The sequence below is a fragment of the Contarinia nasturtii genome, unplaced genomic scaffold (genome assembly GCF_009176525.2).
Source record: "Contarinia nasturtii isolate CC-2019 unplaced genomic scaffold, AAFC_CNas_1.1 Cnas_scaffold_493, whole genome shotgun sequence".
Classification (NCBI taxonomy): Eukaryota; Metazoa; Arthropoda; class Insecta; order Diptera; family Cecidomyiidae; genus Contarinia; species Contarinia nasturtii.
Window position 1 is genome coordinate 151,952 of NW_022197846.1, and position 22,891 is coordinate 174,842.

The 22,891-nt window shown below is 31.6% G+C and overlaps 4 protein-coding genes across 12 annotated transcripts; 1 reads left to right on the forward strand and 3 right to left on the reverse strand.

The window, feature by feature from the left end:
• Positions 1–4,853: 4,853 nt before the first annotated feature.
• On the reverse strand, positions 4,854–6,382 carry LOC116339188. The gene is made up of 7 exons (XM_031764905.1): positions 6,238–6,382; positions 6,132–6,175; positions 5,998–6,056; positions 5,772–5,912; positions 5,532–5,677; positions 5,195–5,470; positions 4,854–5,104 (listed from the first exon to the last, which is right to left on the reverse strand). Exons 1-7 carry the CDS (start codon positions 6,287–6,289, stop codon positions 4,920–4,922), a joined length of 903 nt encoding a protein of 300 aa, XP_031620765.1. The 5' UTR covers positions 6,290–6,382; the 3' UTR covers positions 4,854–4,919.
• Positions 6,383–7,341: 959 nt separating this feature from the next.
• LOC116339146 lies at positions 7,342–8,829 on the reverse strand. The gene is made up of 4 exons (XM_031764848.1): positions 8,730–8,829; positions 8,150–8,528; positions 7,984–8,078; positions 7,342–7,661 (listed from the first exon to the last, which is right to left on the reverse strand). The coding sequence occupies exons 2-4, from the start codon at positions 8,506–8,508 to the stop codon at positions 7,504–7,506; spliced, it is 612 nt and encodes a 203-aa protein (XP_031620708.1). The 5' UTR covers positions 8,509–8,528; positions 8,730–8,829; the 3' UTR covers positions 7,342–7,503.
• A 267-nt stretch (positions 8,830–9,096) lies between these two features.
• Positions 9,097–11,131, reverse strand: LOC116339063 (cyclin-Q). Of its 2 annotated transcripts, none has more exons than XM_031764695.1 (4): positions 10,816–11,131; positions 10,205–10,466; positions 9,986–10,085; positions 9,097–9,928 (listed from the first exon to the last, which is right to left on the reverse strand). In XM_031764695.1, the coding sequence occupies exons 2-4, from the start codon at positions 10,442–10,444 to the stop codon at positions 9,477–9,479; spliced, it is 792 nt and encodes a 263-aa protein (XP_031620555.1). In that variant the 5' UTR covers positions 10,445–10,466; positions 10,816–11,131; the 3' UTR covers positions 9,097–9,476. The 2 variants fall into 2 exon arrangements, with proteins under 2 accessions (XP_031620555.1, XP_031620556.1); XM_031764696.1 differs by having other exon boundaries at positions 11,016–11,102.
• A 633-nt stretch (positions 11,132–11,764) lies between these two features.
• Positions 11,765–21,832, forward strand: LOC116339062 (nucleomorphin). 8 transcript variants are annotated; one of them, XM_031764687.1, is made up of 13 exons: positions 11,765–11,999; positions 15,541–15,926; positions 16,015–16,128; positions 16,473–16,627; positions 17,465–17,480; positions 17,556–17,680; positions 17,749–17,857; positions 17,953–17,973; positions 18,568–18,866; positions 19,646–19,795; positions 19,947–20,039; positions 20,296–20,448; positions 20,521–21,832. In XM_031764687.1, the coding sequence occupies exons 2-13, from the start codon at positions 15,719–15,721 to the stop codon at positions 20,743–20,745; spliced, it is 1,668 nt and encodes a 555-aa protein (XP_031620547.1). In that variant the 5' UTR covers positions 11,765–11,999; positions 15,541–15,718; the 3' UTR covers positions 20,746–21,832. The 8 variants fall into 8 exon arrangements, with proteins under 8 accessions (XP_031620547.1, XP_031620551.1, XP_031620553.1 ...); XM_031764691.1 differs by lacking the exon at positions 11,765–11,999 and adding an exon at positions 13,023–13,041; XM_031764686.1 differs by lacking the exon at positions 11,765–11,999 and adding an exon at positions 13,444–14,019.
• Positions 21,833–22,891: the final 1,059 nt, after the last annotated feature.

Consider the following 22,891-nt stretch of genomic DNA (forward strand, 5'->3'; position numbering starts at 1 on the left):
GAGACGTGCTGATTAGTTTTTGAGCAATATCTGTTGACCGGTGTAAAATTTTTTGGTCCGGATGGAGTACCCACATCCATACAATTTTTGATTATTTTTCAACCATTTTGGTGACGCGATGGTTTCGTGTTCAGGCATGAAATTCAAAATCTGACTTTACGGGATGATTGGGCACTACGAGGAATAGATCTGGTCAAATTTTCAACGACATTGATTGATCGGTGTAAAACTTAAACTCTGAAGAGGTACTTATGAGAGAAATGCCTTAAAATGATATTCTTTCAATTTGAATGCTGAAAGAATATGTAAAGGGGTTTTTTTTTGGTACGAGAAACCCGAATCTGATGTTAATTTTAAGATGCAATCAATTTTTCACAGACTTTTCATACAAAAATCCACAAAAAATTTCATTTTTGTATGAAAGACATGCCTTTGTGGTACCGTTATGATGTGAAACTTTGAACAGGCTATTACTTTTCCGCACACACCTAGTGTGTAAGGTAAAGTATTGGAATCGGTCGAAAAATTAACACTCTCAAAAAACATGTTTTCTGGGTATTTTAGGAGCCGGGGAACACGAACCTAGCGTTCTTTCGATGTCCGAATGTATGTGCGTGGTACCCTGTACTCTGTACTCTGTACGCTGTACGCAAAAAACACACGATAGAGTTAACACGATAACATTCAAACAAGAAAAGTAATTCAAAATCTGACTTCACAGGATGATTGGGGGTGCCGAGGAATAAAAACCATTAGATTTTGAGCGACTTTGGTTGACAGAGTGAAGTGTCATGTCTGGTGTGATGCCCATGGCCATCCATGGGAAAAATTCAATTTTTCTTCCAAAAGTGATATTTAATGTATTCTTAAACACTCAAAAATATGTATTGGAGGGTTTTTGGGTACGAGAAAACCGAATATGACGTTAGTTTTGCGATAAAAATAACTTTCGACACACTTTTCATACAAGAATGTCAAAAAAATTGAATTTATGTATGGAAGCCATGCCTGTATGATATCGTAATAAGCTGAAACTTTGTACAGGTTATTTTTATCACCCAAAAATAACATTCCGAAAGTTTGAAGACATTTCAACGCATAATACGGGTACCTCCCGAACAAAATTTTGGATTTTTCGCTCAAAAACGAAATTTTGTATGGGAAGTACCCTTAATATGCATTGAAATTTCTTCAAACTATCAGAATGTTAACTTTTTGTGAAAAAAATAACCTCTGCAAATTTTCACGTGATTACGATATCATATAGGCATGGCTCCGATACAAAAATTCCCATTTTTAGTAGTTTTTGTATGAAAAGTGCTTCGAAAATTTTTTGTATCGTAAAACTAATGTCAGATTCAGTTTTCTCGTGAATTCTTTGATTGAAAGGTTTGTAATAAATACATATTGTGGATCACAGTGCGGAAAAGTTCATCTTAAGGATGTAAGACATTTTATTTTTTGATTGAAATTTCTTTAAATTTGGTGTGATTATTTATTTTGATAAAAAAAATAATATTCACAAGTTTTCACGGTAATTTAAGTTACTGCAACCATAATTTCTGTTTATTCCCAAAATTTTGGTTCCATGCGGAAAAGTCAGCTTGCGTACGTAAGCCTCTTTATTTAATTTTATTCTGACAGAAGGCGAAATTCAAATACGATATATGAATCCTTACGGCGAAAAAATAGCTCATATTTTCCTCAAAATATTACTGCAACAGGATGCTTTTTTCACTCAGTTTACATTACAACAAACGCGAACGAACACACATAGATCGTTACTTCCCAAATTGAACAGATCTCGCTCTTTACCTTCTACCATTCCAAGGAAAGAACGAGAAACATAAAATAAATCCATTCTATAACAATCAATCTGTTGAGCACAATATTTCTGTGATAATCAAATGATTGAAGGTCTGCCTAAGCGTTGATATTGTTATTGCTCTGGGTCTATTCTATTCATTGTTATGTGCGAATACCAGTCAGAGAAAAAATTCATAAGCCTGGTATGTTTATTGCAATTCACGACTATGCAATTTCACTCCACTCAAAGCAGGAGTTTGACGTTTGATATGCGATAATCAGATTCATTTTTTTGCAATGACGGCAGCCACTATGTGTCATCATGATGCAAATCTACCACGCTGTTGTTGTTGTTTTCGTCATATTCAATGGAAAAATGAAGAAAGAATATACAACTTCTGGGATATGTATATTTGGTTTTAGAATGCGAATTGAAACTTTTCGTGGTAAAATTAAATTTTGTGATTTTGTGAACAAGAAATAACATCATTGTCATCTTTTGAAACTTGAAATTTCCAAACGAATGATTTTGTGCCCGTTTATATCGGGATTTATCTACCCATTTTCATCATAGAATGTGTGTGCACCACCCTCCTTGTGTACTCGGTTGGCATTGTACAATGTGCTGCTCAAAATACAAAGAACGCATGCTGTAATCACTGGCTTGAATATATATGAAATGCACTACAATAATCTTTGTTTATTCAGGATACTCCCTACGAACAATATACGCGTTGAATAGCAGAGAAAGAGAGAGAGAGATTGAGACTTAAGTGCTAATCCAATCTTATAACAGCCTTGCAAATTATTCACCCTATACAAGAGAGAAAAAAATCAACGAAAAAATTATATGTTATTATTGAGTGCTTCATCTTTCCGTTGCACAACGCATATTTTCATAAATTAAAAGAACCCTGTGAATTAATTAAAATTATTAGCATGACAATGATTTCTGATCATTTTTTGGTACAAAAACATACGACGCATAGAAATTTCAATCGAATGGGTCATGGAATATGATTATTTGATTTATAAAAGATCATTTCGAATTTCAATGCAAATCAAAAACTAGTTGATCATACGAAATGAATAACGAAAATCGAAAATATATTATACGATTGAAAGTATTTTTCATTGAAAATAGTTCACCGAAAATGAATACATTGAAACTCAATTTGGAAGTGCTTAAAAAAGAATATACGTATATTGAATTTTATTGCTCAAATGGAATGGATTTATTCATCCAACAAATTTTCAATGGCATTGTTCGAATAAGCAGTTTGTGAGTACGTTTAAAATTGTAGTCCAAATCTGTGTATTCAAATTAGAAATTCATAGTTTCGTTAACATTTCAGTAAATTCAGTGTTTAGACCAAACTTCCTGAAACAATTTGAAACTTATGTAAAACAGAATGTTCTGGAAATAAACTGACTTTGCGCAAAATGACGCAAATAAAAAATAAAACATCCGAAACTATTTACTGATACAGTGATACATAATTTCATGTAATTTAAATTGCAGAGAGTATGTGATTTCGCACTCAAGAACAGCAAATTTGTAGCAACGATAAGGAAATTTTGCGAGTAAAATCTCACACGCAATGAAGCCCCGAAGCGTAATACATAATAATATTGGAGGAAAGTTTTAATTCGCTTTGATAACCTTTGTTTCACTGCAAACAAACAAAACGAACGCAAGTTTAAAGCTTCCATAAAATAAAAACCTATCAATAGGTAAGCTGGCAAGCACACTAAATAACTTTTGTTCTATGGATATTTTAATTTTTATCAAGAATAATGTACTGAGTCATTCACCAGAGAATAAGCTAATTTTCATATTCTTTGTAAACATTTGGTTTCCCATGAAATATATAACTTCATAAATGAAATAACGTTGAGTCCACTAACAGCTAACACATCGGCATATAATTAAATATGAAATTTATAATTTATACAAAAATACGATACTAATAGTGATATCGAATTTGTGATGAATCTTCCTTTTAAACGAACATAAATCATAAAAAGTTGATCAATATACAGGATGAGAAATTCGAGTTACATTTAATCGTATTATATGTTTCATATCGTATTCGTCAAAATGTTTAATTAAAATCGCATATAAATTGTGTGATTCGTATCAGATTTACATCTCCAATTCGGAAACCATACATAAATGATGTAACGAAGTGTTTTGAATCACACCACCTAATAAAATTGGATTTTGAATTAACATTGAATAGATAATTACCGGATCGCGACGTTTGCAATACGTGCATAATATTGATGGACATACGTGTGTTTCTATATGACCAATCTGTATAATCGCATTTGAGCATAACATTAAAAAAAAAACGCTTGATTCAACTCCCGTTGATATTGCTTGCTCCACCACTGAGGCGAACAATAATAATCCAAATATAATTCCAAAAATATGACATGATATTTCAATTTCTTTTTTTTCTCTTACAAAATTAAAATGTATGGCATAGATTTTGCATTGACAAACTTTATTATTTTTTTTTTTATCATGCATGATCATTTTTCAAACAATGTGCCAAATTAATTATGCATTCATAGTTTAGATGAAAATTTTCGAATTGACTCAAATTCAAATGTGTGGAAAATTCAATGTTATGAATAGAAAATGGATATTTGGAGTAAAGAAAAGTGACAAAACTGTGTAGTTTTGTTTGATGAAGAGAATGCATTTATTAATGAACATACTTTTCAGTACCAAATAAATAAACTAACATTGGATGGGAATAATTTTGCATGCCATTTTTGCATATATATATATATCATATCATAATTTTAATCTTATTACTGAGACCAGTTTTTTTGATATAAGGTTCCAAAAACTTTTTTTTTTTGAAAAAAGGTGTTGGCGTTGTTGTAAACGGTATTTTTTTGAACACAAATCGAGTATACGAAGCAGAAAGTCCGTTTTTCAAAATAGTTTTTCAAAATTTGTTTAAAAAAAATCGAAAGTCAATTGAAAACCAAAAATTGAACAAACCATACCAATAACATAAGTCGAATTTAAATTAATTTGTGTTAGAGAATTGACAATTTATTTTTGTTCGGTTCGAATAGTATTAGAATTATTTTATTTAAACTACAGCATTCTTCAAACAGTGCACCATTGGTGGGATATAACACTTGCAATTTAATTTATCTCCATCTTCGTACAAAACTTGATCCAGTAAATTGAGTGATTTTTCACCGAATTGGCACTTCATCTTACGATCACTGGACAAAGGAATTCCGCTCTTCTTGATTACATCAGTCGGTGTGGCTGTCGAAAATACAAAACGTAAATCAATTTTCTTGTGCATTTCTTTGGATGAATGTATATTTAAATTAGCATTGTTGTATCAAAGCTTACGGCATCTCCATTCGATTGGGCAGCAAATTGTTGCGGTTTTATCATATACTGGAGCACATCCACGATTCAAGTAGTCGTGTTCTTCGCCGCTTACGCCTAGGCCGCATTGTTTTCGTTGGCATTGAGGTGAATATATATCCAAATCATGAGATTTAATGCGTTCATCGCAAATACACTCATAGCACGTTCCATCTGGTTGAATTTTGTCTCCCTTTTTATAAACAACACCTTCAAATGTACACTTGGTTTTTTTCAATGTTGCCAATTCGTCTGCATCTATGTTTCAAAAATAATTTATTTTGAATTGAAAGTTACAAAAAAAAGGAAAAAAAATTACCGGTAACTGGAAAACCTGCACATCGCTCGATTGGGTCATGTGTTTCTTCGGTTATATATTTGTCCAGCACTCGTACAAGTTTATTTTCAATTTCGTAATCATTGATATCACTTTTTGGAATGCCACGACAAACGAACTTGTATGTACTATAATTAAAACGTTATTTTTTATTCAACTGATGTTCTAAAAATATATTTTGGTTTGGGCATTCCCACCGCTTCTCTGTCTCTATTCACTTACTTATCATCGTTCCAGTGTTCACATGTACATTCGGCATCACATCGCTTAGGTAAAAATTGTTCACTGATCGATTCACCTACTTTGTACAATTTTCCTCGATAATTACATCCACCATTTTCAGAACGCTCGGGGCATTCGTATCTGAAGATTTCATTTTAAATCAAATATCGTATAGATAATGTTGATTTGATAATTTTATAATTGTCATTTAAAATATAACGTCTACCTCTTTGGACAGCACATCTCATCATCGTCTAATACTGGTTCACAGCCAAGTTCATCATACTAATAAGAACAAGTTTTTGAACCATTTGGTTTTATTTTATAATAATGATTAAATATAAAGCATATTTTACATACATGTGCTGGTGTGGGGGTGCACGAAGTTTTATCACAAGCGTTAACTAAAATAATAATTGAAAATATTAAAAATTAAATACTGAAAATCACACAAAAACACATGTACCATAATTGAATCCAATTATACTAAACGCCAATAAAGTGACTGCTGTCTTCATATCTTCAGCTCTTTTTTAAATTATAGTTTCTAGAAATATCTCTCTATTTCGTAACAACACACTGCATGCGTACACCACACAAGCTTGATAAAAATCGACTGTTGGCTAAAAATGCTTAGGAATGGATATTTATACCAGGCTTTTGCACAGATACTTGTTTCATTTCGCATAAATTACGTTTTCACATACAAACAGCTTTTATGTAAACTGTCGTCAAGTCTTGTTTTTATTCGATTTCATAATAAACTATTAGTTTGAATGAACATAATACAATACGTGCGAGATAAGTTTAAAATTATGAATTTATTAGCGATCGCATGTATAAAATATAGGATAGTATAAGGAAAATAGAATAAACTTCTTAATTTCATTCAGTAGATAAGACTAGTAGTATTAATAATGCATTTGAATATTTTTGTGCATCCTCAAGCTTAAAACTAGTTATATTTGACCAGTTTGTTGTTCTTTTTTTTGTTTCATTTTGTGTATCTTTTATGTAAAATATCATTGGATTTATAAATATCATCTGATCGTTTCAATAAAATACGTAATATTTCGTACAAATTTTGTGCTTATGGGAAACATTTTGGACATCGCTTTGAGTTTCATTTTGACGATTTCTTTTGCGCAGCAATAATATATTGTAAATTGTTGTTTTTTCTAGATGATTATTGCAGATCATAAATATTCTTACCCGTTCTATTTAGTTCGCTATAGCCTATAGGCTTTGGATACTTATCCGTATTAATTGAAAAAAAATGTCAAACTCTTATTTACTTCCAATGTGACATTCAAAAATGCTGAAACTATACAAAAAAGCTAGCCCAAATTCGACGGTTACGTTTCTACTGGAATATTACACCAGTTCATTCCGCTGATAACTCATATTTTTTCGAGAGTATTTCGTTTCGTTCATGTATGAAAACTGCACTCACTTTCTGAAAGGTTATTATTGATTTTGGTCTATTTTTATCATGCGATTGACACTATCAATTTGATATAATTTGTTTCCATGTCTTTTTTTTCTATTCTGAAAATGTTAAAGTAAGAAATGAATGGTGTTCAATTTTTTATTAGATTTTATCTTCGATTTTCTTTTTCATAACAGTACAAGTTTATTCAGTAACTCGGATTCGGCTACAAGAAAATTACACGGACTAAGCAAAATCCAGCTCATTTGGTAATAATAAATTTGAAGATGCTAGATAATTTGATTAGTTTTCGCTAGTTGTGTAGTTTTTAGGTAGTGGATCCGTATATAAATTCCAGCCGAATTTATGCCAGCGATGATCCCCATTTAACTGTTGTTCTTTAAGATTCCACCATTTCCAACCTTCCTCTATTCGTACTCTCTGAGCACATGCGCAAATTACTGGAATAAATAATTCATTAAAAAATTTAGTTGATTTGCATATGATTGATAGAAATGTTTGACCACATCAAGACTCATTCCATTGTTTAAACGTTAAATATGTTGTGTACATTTACAGTTTAGGCGAAGGGCGAACATTTTAAAGAATTTTCTAAATTATGATTAATCGAAAATTAAATCAATAGCCTTTGATTTCTGTTCGCCTTCATTTAATGTCTTGCAACTATGTCTTTTATCATAAAATAAATTGTACGTAGTTTGGTCATGATTCATCAAATTGAATTCTATTTTTTCCATTCACAAAAACAAATGATAAACTTACAGAAGAAAAGTGAAGCAGTCCAGCCAGTTATGTGACATCTTTGCCATCCACCAACTACGCTACCTGCAGCAATTGCACCCGCACTATAGTTCCATCTACAAAAAACAAGTTCATGAGCATTCTTAATAAACTGATATATGAAATCATTAAAAAAAAAAAAACATACAAATCGTCCTTTTGGCGAATTTTAGCACAGAAGTAAGTGGTTGTTGCGAAAGCGGTCGGAACTGCAATGGTTGGCCACATAAAATGAACGAATCTACCAAATTGTTGTTGGTAAGTGGGTAGAAAACGTCCACCGTGCATCAACGCATCAGTAACACCAACTGTAAAGCCCCAAGGAATGCACGTACGATTTATTGCAATCAATTTACCAAGCAAATCTTCACCCTCGGGTTTATCATAATATTTCACGCTATACAAATAATGATCATATTTTCTTTGTATTTTGATGTATGCAGGGATGAATTTCCAACGCCATGCCTCTTCTTCAGGCGTTCCATAGTCGATTAATGACTTTACCATGCTGAAGAAGAACTAAAATCCTAAAGAAGCAAAGAAATCAAACGTGAACAACTAACACATATAACTTGTAAATATTGGATTTGATATTTGGATAAATCGTCAAAAAATTCAACGTATTGACGTCTGGATCAAGCAAAATAACCACGCAGTATTTATATTTACTTAATCTACAGGCCGAATAACATTTCTAAAATGGTTTATTGCAATTTTTTTCAACTTACCACTGAAATTTTTACGTAATATTCCGTGTTTTGCTAAATAGAACCAGATGGATCGAGTGTTTTGTCAATTGGCGCTGTTGTATGACGGCGACAATTGAAACATTTTAATGCGACAAGTATTTGGAGAGAATAAAGGTTTTGTAGAATTGCCAGCATAAATGATGTAGAAAAAGGTCGTTTCGTTTTTTTCAATGTTATTTTTGAAAATAATTTATTTTACAAAACTCAATTTAAAAAAAAACACAAAATTAATTGGAATTTTTATTTCTTTCTTTTTGCTTTATTTTACATTTTAAAAAAACCGATTCAGCTGGTAAATTGTTGAAAAATAACACGGATATGGTGCTTTTCTTATTCAAAATAATAATTTTAATATTCTCACCAGTTCAGTGATCGTGTTTGTTTATTTATCTTTTCTCTTCTATTTCATATATTGTCGTGAATAATTCGACAATTTCTCATTTTCATATCACATTCAATTTATTTTAGTGCAAACCATTTGTCGAACAAAAAGAGTTAAAAGCCATGCAAATTAAATTGTATGACAAATTAATATATGATGAAGTAAACCAAAAATGGATTTCCCTGGAAGTATTTGTATTCAAATGAATAAATGGTATTTTTTCGATTAAAAAAAAATAATATATGAAAGATGAATTGATGGACAAAATCCAAAATAATTTTCCTATCTGTGTGATATATCTAAAATTGCATATTCTATTCACAATATTTTCTTTCTTTTTTCTTTTAAATTGATTCGTCGAGGTCGGTTTCGTTGTTATATACATCAATAATTTTTGACATGATCTCCCAGTGTTTTTCATTAGTCAAGTCTTTACAAAAAATATTGTACCAAATGGTCGATTCATCAATATCGTCGGTGAGTGGGACTTGTACGCCATATGTTTCGAAAGCGACCGATAAACAGCAAACGGCCAAATGTGATGGCTTGTAGTCCAGAATGGCTGGACTGTGGTGGAAATCTTGTAAACAAGCGGCAGCCGTTTTTGCGATGGGCAATGCATTCCACACACTGGAACTAAACCAGTCTTGTAATGATTTGATGTAATGCAACATATATTTATGTGGATGCACGATATTCAAATCAAATTTTAGCATTCGCGTTATTAGTAGTTCTGCTTGAACAATGGCATCACGTATAGCCCAATATTCGTCATTTAATTCGAGAGGTAGTGCGCCTTTTAAAAAAAAATCTTTTAAAAAAAGAGCAATGACTTAAATTAAAAGAAAGTTACCTCGATTGAGTGTATTGTGTGTAACATTAATGACATCGCGAATTTTTATCATATCATCTTTCAATTTTCCAGCCAAGTATAGAGCAGCTGATGCTATTAACTATTCCAATGATTTTTATTTGTCGTTTTAAAAATCAATCAAGATATTAAACTTCAATAAAAATATAAACTTTAACCATAACAAATTAAATTATAGCATCATATTAGCGGCAAACTTACATATTCGTCGTAAGTTTCGGTTTCAACTTCGCGGAAGAAGCGATGAAATATAATTGCAGCGGTTGCAGATGTTAATGGCTTCATGTTTAATTTAATCGCACACTCGAATATGAAGCGAGGTGCCAGGCCAGCACTATTTTTTCGCTTGTAATCTATCGCCTTCCGTGGCCCAGACATCGATGATACCGATGCGGTCAAGTCTTTCTTGTAATCAGAAGAATGATTGAGAAATGCAGTCATTGTGGTGCTATTTTTAGTTTACCTGCATAACGAAAAAAAAAAACTTTTTTTTACTAAAAAAAAATAAAATGACTTGAAATATCATTAACATTTGATTATTAAAAAAATAAAAAATAAATCAAAGACTAAAAGTATAAAAATTAAAATGTGAAAGAAAATAGAAATTTTATGTAAATGTTGATTTATATCTTTCGTCGCAATGTGATACCGGTTTTGGTGCTGCAATCATTTGTTTAGAAAGTTCATTTGATTTCACAATTAGCAAGTACAATTACAAAGATATCACCTTACTTAGAAGAAAAAGAAACTTTACGTGCACCTTTCGAACGAATTGACGAAATTACAATTTTTTAAAGCATATATACACTTACTTGAACGAAATTTTTTTTTGTCTGATATATCTTAATACCACAGCAATACAGCCGATTTCAAATGGCGACCAATTATATGGGTACCAAAATTACGTCCATTCAAATTTGCTTTGTTCTTAATCTCTTTTATAGCCGGTTATTGTGTTTTTTTCTCAATACTTTACGCCTGTTTATGTCCAAAAAAATACAACCCAACTAACCGATTGTGTGTGCAGTGTGCTGATAAACTTCTAGCAAAATTCAAAACGTGCAGTCTGTGTTTTCGACTCACTGCTGTATGCCGTATGTAAACTAAGTTTGACACACGAACGAAAATGTATGCGCATGTAATGGTGTTGTGTTGGCATTCGACACCAATACACTCAATTCAAATGAAACGCCGAATGAAAAGAGAAAGCAAGACAATTCAGATGTAAGACAATTTTGATCGAAAATAAGGGGAACGTTGTTGTGAATTTTTCTCCCATGGCGGGCAGTTGTGTCAGAGAAAAAAAGAGGGGCAATGCTCGCACACACATCTGTTTGTTTCGGTGTCAATGAATGGAAACGTTCAACAACCAAATGTTCATCGTCCAAGTTGTAACAGTTGAATCGTATACTTTGGAATACAGTTTATGAATGACATTAAAACCCCCTTTTGAAATATTACTATATTCGAATACAGTTTTCTAAAGATCTTTCTACAAATTCGTAACGGCTTTTCATTTGGAAAACATTCATCTTTTTTCTACATAAATCAATTAAATAATTTTTAAATCTTCAATTCAATCGAAGTTGGATGTCATTGGACGAACTTTTCCGAAACTCATCTCTGTATGTTGCCAACATCCGCATGCATGGAAAATTGCACATTACTGTATCGATTTTTCATCTTTGGCTCTCTTTGTTCTTCTCAATATTTTTATTTGCCTGTCATTGCATAAACGTGTGCAAAAACATCGTATCCATTTAACTAATACTTACTGCCACCGTTTTTTTACTAATATACTTGAAATTGATTTTATTTTTGTAAACAAAGGTTCGATTTATCCTGATTCATTAATAAAAAAAAAAAATAACCGAAAGCTTATGGAAATAGAAAAGACATTTGATAAGCATAAAATCATGAATTATTTCAAATACTGAGAACGTGTCGTGTATTTAAATCAACTGGATATAGGCGAGTCATTATTGCCTCTTTAAAGGTACTTGATAAAATAGGGCATATAAGATGAATTTGATTTCGGTTTAAATGATTAAATTTATACAAAGAATAATAGTTATTTGCACAATTTTAAGTGAATACACACGCCGTTAGAGTTAAATGAATAGAAATATTCATTTCGTAGAACCATCAGAAGCAAAATTTTCAACGCTTGAATTAAATAAATTGACAAACTTTAAACCATCATTACAAATAATGATTGGTGAGACAGTTTGCGTCTCTATAAACAAAGCGAAAACTTAAAGTTAAATCTAATTCAAAGACACCACTCCAGCCACAAATAATTTGTGATAAAGTAACAAGCGCACATAATATCATGAACGCTGAGTGTTTTCATTTTAAAATTAAACCAATTGCCATATTATTCGCTCTTGGCTCAACGTAGCCAAGAGTATTTACGATTGATGCTACAACTGTACGTACAACACAAACAGTCGCATACAGATGAACAGATATATTGGATTCATTCGCACTTTAACCGATTTATGGTGTTTAATATGAAACAAGAGACAACTTGGAGAGGAAATATTATAAAAAGAACAAAACAGACGAAAAGATGTGGGTCGAAATGATACTACATTGCATTTCATGTGAAACAAGTGGTATATTGAGTTCTTTGCGCATTTCTGATCGACATGTTAACAGCACAGCATAAGCGTAGCAGTAAAAAAATGGTTGAATTTTTCAAATTGAAATAATTTAAACTCCGCCCACAATACATTTGATAAGTGCATGCAGTCTCTTTGTATAGAGACTTTACACACAAGTAACACAGGCAAGCGTATTATGTGTGCGGTGCTCAACGACCGAATGATCAATTGTGTTTCGCTTTGAAATGTTGATGATCAACGCACAGCGCTCTGCGTTGGGATTCATGTTCGCCTGTTACTGCTAGTGTTAAATTATTGATCAGCCAATTAAGTTTACTAATAAATTTCTTTTTAATGTGAAGAAATGTTAGTTCGTCGTGTATTCGATTTCGACAAACTATCCGAAGTGAAAAATTCCATATATTTTGTACGGTATGAATTTTTTGTTGTAATTTTACAGCATTTTCGATCGAAGACATAAAACATTCATTCCATTGAATCAACACATATGATCGTATTAGTACAGTAAACGTTACAGTTGTAAACCTCTTCTCTCCTTCAATCTCGCTCAACTAAGGAAAATATGTTACATACCGGTATGAAAGGAATTATTTTCAATTCATGTTTTTATCTCTTTCGAATGGAATAAAATTCTGATTTCGCACAAATTCATTGTAGTTGGTTCAATGCTTTTTTATTATTAAATAAAAATTTATCGATCGTCGTGGTCATATGTGTTCTAATGAAAAAAAATTTAATTTCACTATTAACATTGCCACAGATAATTTTCTTCTATTTTTTTATCGCACACAGTGCAAACTTTACACCCAAACTAAACATTAAAATCAAGAGCAGACCAAAAGACGATTTGGCTATTAAAACAAGCGCACAATGTTCACGATAAATATATACAATAAATCGAAACGTATAGAAGACAAACAAAGTTCTGAATATAAGAATATGAGAGAAAATTGAAGCGGGAATTCAGCAGCGACGGCTTTTGCGTTATAAGATCACAGATCACTATTTCATTCGTTAACTTGACCAGCTCAAGCAAACGTTTACAACGAATTCTTCCGACCAAAAAATTATTCATATTTTCTTTTTTCGTTTTTTTTTTATTTATTTTTAACACTTTTTTTTGTTATTTGTTCTACTTTACTTTGTTTGCATTTTTCATATCGAAAGCAATCAGAATCGGTCTACCATAAGAGTGAAACGATTTAATAAAAACATCAACGAAATAAAAAACAATTTTTTCTAAAACGAAAGTCGTAAAGTTTTTAAGTCTCAATTCAAGTCCACATAGGATCGTGGATGATTAGGAAAGAAATCCTCAATTCAGTTGAAATATAATTTTTGTTTTATTGTAGTGTTTCTTCAGTTGAAATTTGTTTTGTTATTCAGTGTGTAAGTGGATTTTCCGAAAAACCAGAAAAAAATTTCATTTGTAAAGAGCCAAATAGCATTGGATCAGTGAATTGATTATTAACATCATTGTTAGACGGTTTGAATGCGATGGATTTTTTTCAATTGAAAAATTAATTGCAAACTTTTCGAAATTATTAAAAAGAAATGTAAATTCGTCGAGTGTTGAATGTCGTGCTCTTTTTCTCTGTGAATCGTTTGTGTGTAACCGAAATGAAATGATACAAAAATATCAGCAAAAAATGAATAGAAAAGAATTTCTTGACTAAAAATAAATTTGGCTGAAGCAACTCGTATATTTTGTTATTGTTAAATTTTATATAATAATCATCGTTTGTTAGCCATGCCGACATTAAATTCACGCAATAAACGATCTGTGTATTATTTTGAATTGATATAAATGGATGGTGGCAATAATTAAAAGGAGAAGAAAAAAAATCTGTGAATTATATCTGTATGAAAAATAAGAATATATTTTCAATAGAATTTCTCAAATCGTATTCGATTTCGAGAGATCAACGCAAAATTGTGAATTTTTCGCCAGCGACAGTCGTACCGTACTATTGTGAGAGCTGATCTAAATATACAGATAATAAGCAACTGAGACACATATACACTTCCTAGACGCTACTTAACACGCACTTGAAGTTATTATTGGGAAACATTTTGCTGTGCTCACTAAACAATGTAATTAATAACCTAGAGTCACATGATGCATGCATTGAACCACTACGCCCAATGCACACACACAAACACAAAACATGGGGCTTTGCAAACAGCAACAAAGCCAATCTTCTTCTTTTTTATGCATTAAGATAAACGGTGAAAAATGAAAATAACATCATTTTCCTGGCAACTTCTATTCGAGATTCAATTCTAGTTGAAAGGTTCGATTCAAAAACATGTTTTGAAACAACAGTTTTGCACGGATTTATTGTGTGCACCGGCAATAATAAAAGGAAAAAAATGATAAATATGCCCAATGCTCACAACAATTTTTTTCGGCTGCATTTATTTATAAATTTTTTGTCGACGGTCTCTCCTGGCTTTTTTTTTTCATTTTTCTCTTTTCCTCTTGATTTGTACAGTTTTCAAGCCAACAACGGTTGGCTGAATTTTTCGCTCAGTTGAGTGAGTTTTGACAGACAATTTTCCGTTGTTTTTTTATGGTTAGCATGTGCAAAGTGTGTGAAAACTTGAGTAGTTTTGTTCATCGATGATTTTTTAAATACCACACACCGGTGGCCTGACACCAAAGCCGACTGTCAGCCAGTCAAATCAATATATATCAAATCATATTATTAGGAAGTGACTATTCTTAGAGATTATGTACGCATTATAAAAAAAAATTTCGTTACATTTCAAACACATAAACAATAAACTTTAAAATATAGTGACGGCTCAAGTTCAAACATGTTTATTTTTAAGGATGCAATATATATAAAGAAAGATGAAAAAAACAATGATCACTTTTTCTCTTTTATTTCATTTCAATTGCTGAAGCATCAAAGTCTATCCAATGATATCGAATAAACAAACGCACAAATTGGCAAATCGACAGTAAATGCAAAGAGGAATCGCACGCCAACCAAAGATTTAAACAATATTTAAATCGCAAAAACGTTGTATAAAGAGATCACATTGTTCATCGATTGTGAGGAGAATTAAATTGATTTGGAAAATGGCAACTGTTTCACACCAACCGAACTCACAATATTATCAACCTCATAACCCACAACAGAACGATGTACTTGGACCACGAAAAACGGTAATAATACTAGCAACTGTTGTTTGTTGCATTGCAGTATTATGGACACAAATGTTCTATCCAATGATGTTTGGCAATTCGAATGTGCCCATCAAAAACAATTACAAAGATATAAAAGCCGGTAAGTGATTTTGTTTAATTTCTTTTTTTTTAATTTAAATTTTTGATTTGTTTCTGATTTCAAAAATATTATAATGATGACATTAAAGGATGTTGTGGAGTTGTGCTAGATCATGAAAAGTATGCAAATGTCACTCAACCAGCTGGTCAATCTGGATATCGACAAAAAAATTGGAAATTAAATTTGATGACAGACGAAATAAGTACGTTGATTTGTGTGATTGATATCGCCTAACAGTGTTTACACACGTTAAACAATCTCATTGGACTAAATAGAGCAACGTTCAATGGAAATTGTTATGAAAAATTACTAATCGCTGTGATGATGCACTTTTGATTCATTCGTTCATATTTTTATGCAATAAAGCGTGGGCATTGTGTCAATAAATTCAAGTTTTCAAATAGAACCATAAATTCAAGTCTAACACAAACAATTCACATTTTAGGCTCCATTTATCGCTTCGTATAAAAATTACTTTTATTTAATGCGATTAATTTTGATTTCGTTTTCTATTTTCCAATGCTTGCATCATTTTTGTGGTAAAAGGCTTACGTCAGGAGCGGCCGCCCCATCTGAGAGGTGATCACATTCATCCAGCAATGATAGAACGTGGTCGTGCCATACCAAACACGCAAACAGTTCCTATTGTAAATGGACGGCCACTTCGTGCAACTGATAACATTCAATACATCGATGGTCGCGTAAGTTCAAAATGTCTAATATCTTTTTTTGCCAAACACAAACAAAAAAATACTTAGATCATGACCCACTTTTCAAATGTGATATTGTTAATAAGCATTGCGTATTTTCTACAAATTATCAAACGAAAACACGATTCATTTGCATCATGAAAATTCAACATTCAATTTGACAATAAATTATATTTCTGAATAAAAAATGACGTGAACTATAATTCTCAATTTTGAAAGTGTGTGGGTCTTGATGTGATGAGATTATGTGCAAATTTCCTACTATGTAAGTGTGCGAGAGCATATGGACTCTTTCCATTTTTATAGTGCCCGTTTTCGTGCTATTTTTAGATTTTAGCCAAACTTGACATTGTGCCAATGTAAATCGGAGCAAATCAAATTGAACGTAGAACCAAATTTTTACTTCTGTAATTCCCATTTCATGATAATCATCTAGACAACAATATGGGTTTTTTTTAAATTAATTTTATTATTGACAATTGAAAAAAAAAATGAATGTCATTTCTTTTCATCTTCATGAGATTTCATCTGTTCTCAATTTTAATTTCGATAAATTTCTACTTTCCACACTAATGCAACTTTTTGTATTTCAATGTTATTCCTCAATGCAAAATCACAAAAGGAAAAATATGTGAAACATTGACATTGGTATATAAAGGATGTATTTTGATACAGACAGAAGTTTAACTTTGGTTTTTTTCAATCAGTAAACTATATTAATGTAACCATACTAAAAAAATGGAAAAAATAGAAGATATCAATATAAAAAAAATCATCATTTATTTTTTTTATTGCATGTAAATTCGTGGTGTACCTTCGGAATTATAGCCAGGGCCAGTGCCAGGTATTGTTAACTCAAATGTATTTTATTTTTAATTTTTGATATTTTATTAACAAAATGATGATCTTTTTTTACCAGGATTACGACCTCCAATGGGCGCAGGATCAGTGCATCAAGCAAATCAAAAAGGAAACAGCATGGGTCTATTGATGCCAATGTACACCTTTGGAATTGTTGCATTTGCCGTTTACACCATAATGAAGGTATTAATGCACAAATACTGTCATTTAAATGTCCATTTTATCAAATCGTATTGATTTAAAAATTACAGTTAGTGATGAGAAAATCGGAAAATTTGAATCCATATCCAGCACCAAAGAATGATGAAACGTTCAGAAACGAAGTTTTCCGTCGCGATAATAACAAAATACCAAATTTAGGTATGTCCTTCAATAAATATATCACTCAGATTACATTATTCAACATAACCAATAAATGCATGTATATATTTTCTCGCACAATTTAAACCATTCAGATTGGAAACAACACGATACAAGTAAGTTTGAAATTATAATTATTTTTAAATCAGATCAAAATAGAATAGAATATTCCCGTTTTAGTTTTACGTTTGTTTTCAATGTCATCATGTTACTTTTCATCATTTTTAACGGTTCAGTGAAGAGTGTCCTTTTGCTGTCACATACAAAAAATATGTGCATTTCATTGAATTTTCCCTCCCTCAAATTCAATGATAGAAAAATTCTACATTTGTTTTCTTTATATTTTTTTTCACCATCATAGAAAAGAGAAGCCTCTAAGTAGGCAAATGAGGCATTAATAAAAAAATATAATCAAAATTTCATTAAATTTCGCATGAGTTTAGGAGTTTTATTGGCACATTTTAAATCAAATCAAACTCATAAAAAAACCGAACAAAATTTCATCTTTGACTGCAATAACTTCTTCAATATTTTCCATTGTGCTGCGCTTTTATGTTTCACCCAAAACATTGTAACTGTCATTTCTCTTCTTTTATTGATGTTGTAAAAATATATTAATTTTTTAAGCAAATCATTAAAAAAAAAGAAAATTTAAAAAAATAAAAATATCAATGGAACCCAAAACACTCGAACAAATTGTTCGTTTTTAGGCTCGCATGAAAATGGTGTTCTTAACAATTTATTGAGTCATTTGAGTGGAAATAATCAACAATCGGAACCGAGTCGAACTTACTACGATGAAGCATCAACAACGGCTAAACTTGAATATCAATTACGCGAAACCGAACAATTACTGGAAATTAGTTTGTTAAAACGGAAATTACGTGAGACTGAACGTGCCATGGAACAAATTATAGCCGATATTCATGGAAAAGCAGCCAAATGCGATAGCGACGAAAACATAACAACTAGTAAAAATGATGCAACAATGGATGTGACAACGACACAGGTGCGATCATCAAAAAATTACTTATTAAAAAGTAGCACACAATGCAATACCAAATACTATGTATATAGATATATATATATATCAATTCAATCACTCAAAAGTCGCACGAAACAACACTTGATTTCGATCTCTTGTTTCTCTGGTGGAAATTTAATGCAATGCTATAGCAACTAAAATAATCCAATTTAAAAAAAATAAAAAGCACATGTATTCGTCATAGCTCTAATCGCTTAACCTTACTAATCACTCTTTTTCTCATGAATTTACTATGCGTTCGTCGCTGCTAACCAAAATCATTTTGTGAAATTAACCCAAAGATATGTTGAGACTGTTCACATTTTTCTGGTTTATTTTTTTTATTCAAACGACAGTAAAAGGACTACTAATACAATATTTTTTTGCCGATTTTTTTCCGTCAAAAATGGTTGTTTTCTTTTTTTATCCCATCCATAAATTTTACAATCATTTTATTTTGTTTTCGTTTGTTATTGTTTGAATTATAAGTATCATGCGCATTTTAAGATTCGGACGAACTTACGAACTTTCTTTTCTTTTTAAATAAATTCATTTAAAACTGTACGAACAGTTGTAACAGCCATACAAGGGTTAATCGATGCAGCTGACGAACAATTAAATAAACGAGAAAATTCAGAGGATTCAAACAAGGTAATGGTTTGGCATTTTTACTATGGCGATGCGATTACAAAATTGTAGCAAGATCACATGCACATATGGCTATATTTAGTTAAATCGTTTACTAAAAAATGAATTCTATTTAGGACGCAACGGATGAAACCAAAGACAAACATGTTGATTCGGAAAAATCAAATGGCCAATTGACTAATTCGGAAAATAATACAAATGGTAATAACTCAACTGAAACCACAGCAAAACGGTGCCGCGATTCAAGTGCCGAAAGAAAACTCAAGGTAAACCATTTGTCGATCACACATATCTCTATTTTTATTTCGACAAAAGCAAATCAAATCCAATAACAATCGAACTTTTGTGATTGTTTTTACCATTGTTTTGTGTTGATGCGCGAAAATTTTGGTGCGCGAAAATAAATAAATAAATCAGGTACTAGGTTTAGAAATGACCGCTAGTTGTGAGAATGGTAAAAAATGGACTCGGCCACCAACACCAAATTTAATTTCATCCCACAGCCATCATGTAAGTGTACAGTAAAATTAATTTTGCTGAACGCTTGTACTGTGGATGCATTCATTTTTACCATCTCGTTCTCTAACCATACCTCGTGGAACGAATTTCAGATTCACTTTTCGCATGTTAAAAAAAATGTTAATGAAATTAGAAAAAAAAAAAAATATATTGATTCGCAAAAACATTAATCGCAACTAATGTTCATCACACGAAAAACTACTGATATTGAAGTGATCATAAAAATGACAAGCTCCTTTTTTTGTAGAGTTCCAGTGAATCTGAACCAGAGCCTGAACCACAATCTATCTACTTAGAGGGTGCTCTGCCACACGAATCACAAATTCTTGTCTCCGATTCGAAAACAACTCCCGAAGGGGTTTACAATGAAGATGTCAATGGAAATTCAGATGAACCAGCAGTAAGTTCGATTTAAAAAGTTCCCTTTTTATTGAATTTCTAGAAAAAACAAAAACAAAAATCTTTTTTGTAGGTTATCTTGAGCAGCAAAATGACTTTATCACTTATAAACCTTGATCCCGTAAACAATGAAAATGGTGGAAATGCATCAAATGGCGCTAGCGATCATGAAATTGAAGATATTGAATATGAAGAGGAAGAGGACGACGATGAGATTGAGGAGGAAGAAGAGGAAGAAGACGATGAAAGCAGTGATGATGAACGAGAAATCGAAAATATTCACGGTGTGACCAAATAAATGCAACATCAACATTGACATGCGCTCACCATATAATATGATTTCTTCTCGTAGTTCACAACGGGTAGAATTGAGTCTCATTCATTCATTTTTTCGTGAATCGAAATATCGATCTTGAGCACTGTGAATTGTAGCAATTTTGACTGAATATTATTCATCAAACCACGTATGAATTTATATATCTAGAGTATATATATATTAGAGTAATCCATTTTACTCAAATGATTACAAACAAAAAACAACAACACACCATTTGAAAATAGAATTTTTTTAATGTTGCCCAATTTAACTCACGTGATTATATATACAAATGAACATCCATTTGCTTCTAATGCAATCATTTGTTTTCCGTTTTATTGTAGTTTTTTTTTTAATTATTCTTTTGAATTCGAACAAACTGATTTGCTTTGGTAGATGCAGATTGTTGTGAACACGGACAGGTGCGTAGTAAATTTATTTGATCAATGTTAAATAAAATGATAGTTTTACTGTCGCTTATATTTCATCGAGCTTTTGGACATTTTGTCTACAAATAAAACAGGAACGGTAATATAACCAAGTATCAAAGTAAGCTACGTACCAGTGCGCGTGTGTCTTTGTTTGATTTTATTGATAATTTTTTTGTTTTATTTATGTCTGTCGATAAATTGTTTTAAAGTTGCGCGATGATATGTTTCGAAAATGCTGGACAATTGAATATAGCGTAGATTTTTAAATAGCACGTTTGATGGGTTATTCGAATTATTTTTTATTTATTTATTTATTTATTCTTAAAGTAAAATATTTCCTTGAATAATGTGTCCCATTTGAAATGTATGACTGATTTAAGTTCTTCTTTGAAGCACGGTTTAAATCTCTAGTCAATGTTAATTATATTACGGAGGTTATATATTTCAAATGCCATAATCATCAAATAGTAATGAAAACGAGAAATAACTTAGTTGATAATGGCAGCAGCAATTTTATAAAAAAAAAAGATTTAAAAAAATGTAAAAAAAATTATGAACAAAATATGTATTTAAGAACTTTAAAACAGGTTTCGAACGTAGTTTTGAACTGAATATTGAATTAAAAGAAATGAAATGAATTGTCATGTGTTTCCTTTAAGAAATTGTTGGTGACACAAATGACTCATTTACTTGAATTCTTGCCTCAAAAGTTGGTAATAGTTTCCAACAAAGATGGTTTATTTGTTTTGAAATTTATTTGATCCCCAAACATAGGTTCGGTTCAAGAGTCCAGACTACCTTCCTCTGAAGCATAAATGGGCACAGGAAGGGTGTAAGCCTGGGTGATTAGACACCTCCCTGAATCGTCAGGAGGTTGTACCTGAGCGCAAGGGAAAAATCACGCGAAAGTGAAGACCTTTTTTTTGCAATCAACAACTTTAGAAATGGAAGAAAATCTTTGAAATTGCTCGGGTTTTTCGCGAAAATATCGCTGAAGAATTGCGCTGATTGACCATCCGCCCTTAAACTTTTTCCGTGTGAATTTTTTCGTTGATTAAAAAGTTAAGGCCTCTTTTTAGCTCATCACTTTTGGAAAAATTCTTTCAAATTGCTAGGGTCTTCTGATTCCTTCGATTTGCTTTTACCAATTTGGAAATTAGATTTTTCGTTTAATTTTGAAAAGTATTGTTTAAATGTTGTTCAAGATTTTATAATGCGCCTGCCACATCCTAATTACATTATCGAGACATACTGTTTTGATTGCCAACGACAACATTTTTGGCGACACATATTTGCATAAATACAAAATTGGCATTGTAGAAACAAACATGATTATTCATGGGATTAATTTTAAATAGGGGCTTATCTACTACAAATCAACGTTCAAATCAAATTGAAGTAGGAATACTTTTTCCTTACACTCGATGAAGTGTAAGTTTAAGAAATCACTTCTCCTGCTCTCGCTCATGGCAATTTCTGTTTATATATTATTTTTCAGCTAAGATTATGTTGCCAACACATTATAAATCCCACCTGAAGCGTACTACGATAAAAACAATTTGTTTTCATATTAAGCTGTGACATGTTTCATGTAGCTTTGCAATTGTTTTTCCAAATCCAGTTCATAAATCTAAATCTATGTAGTAGGGGGAGGTACAAACATACCATGCATATAATCACATGCGCGCAAAATGGAA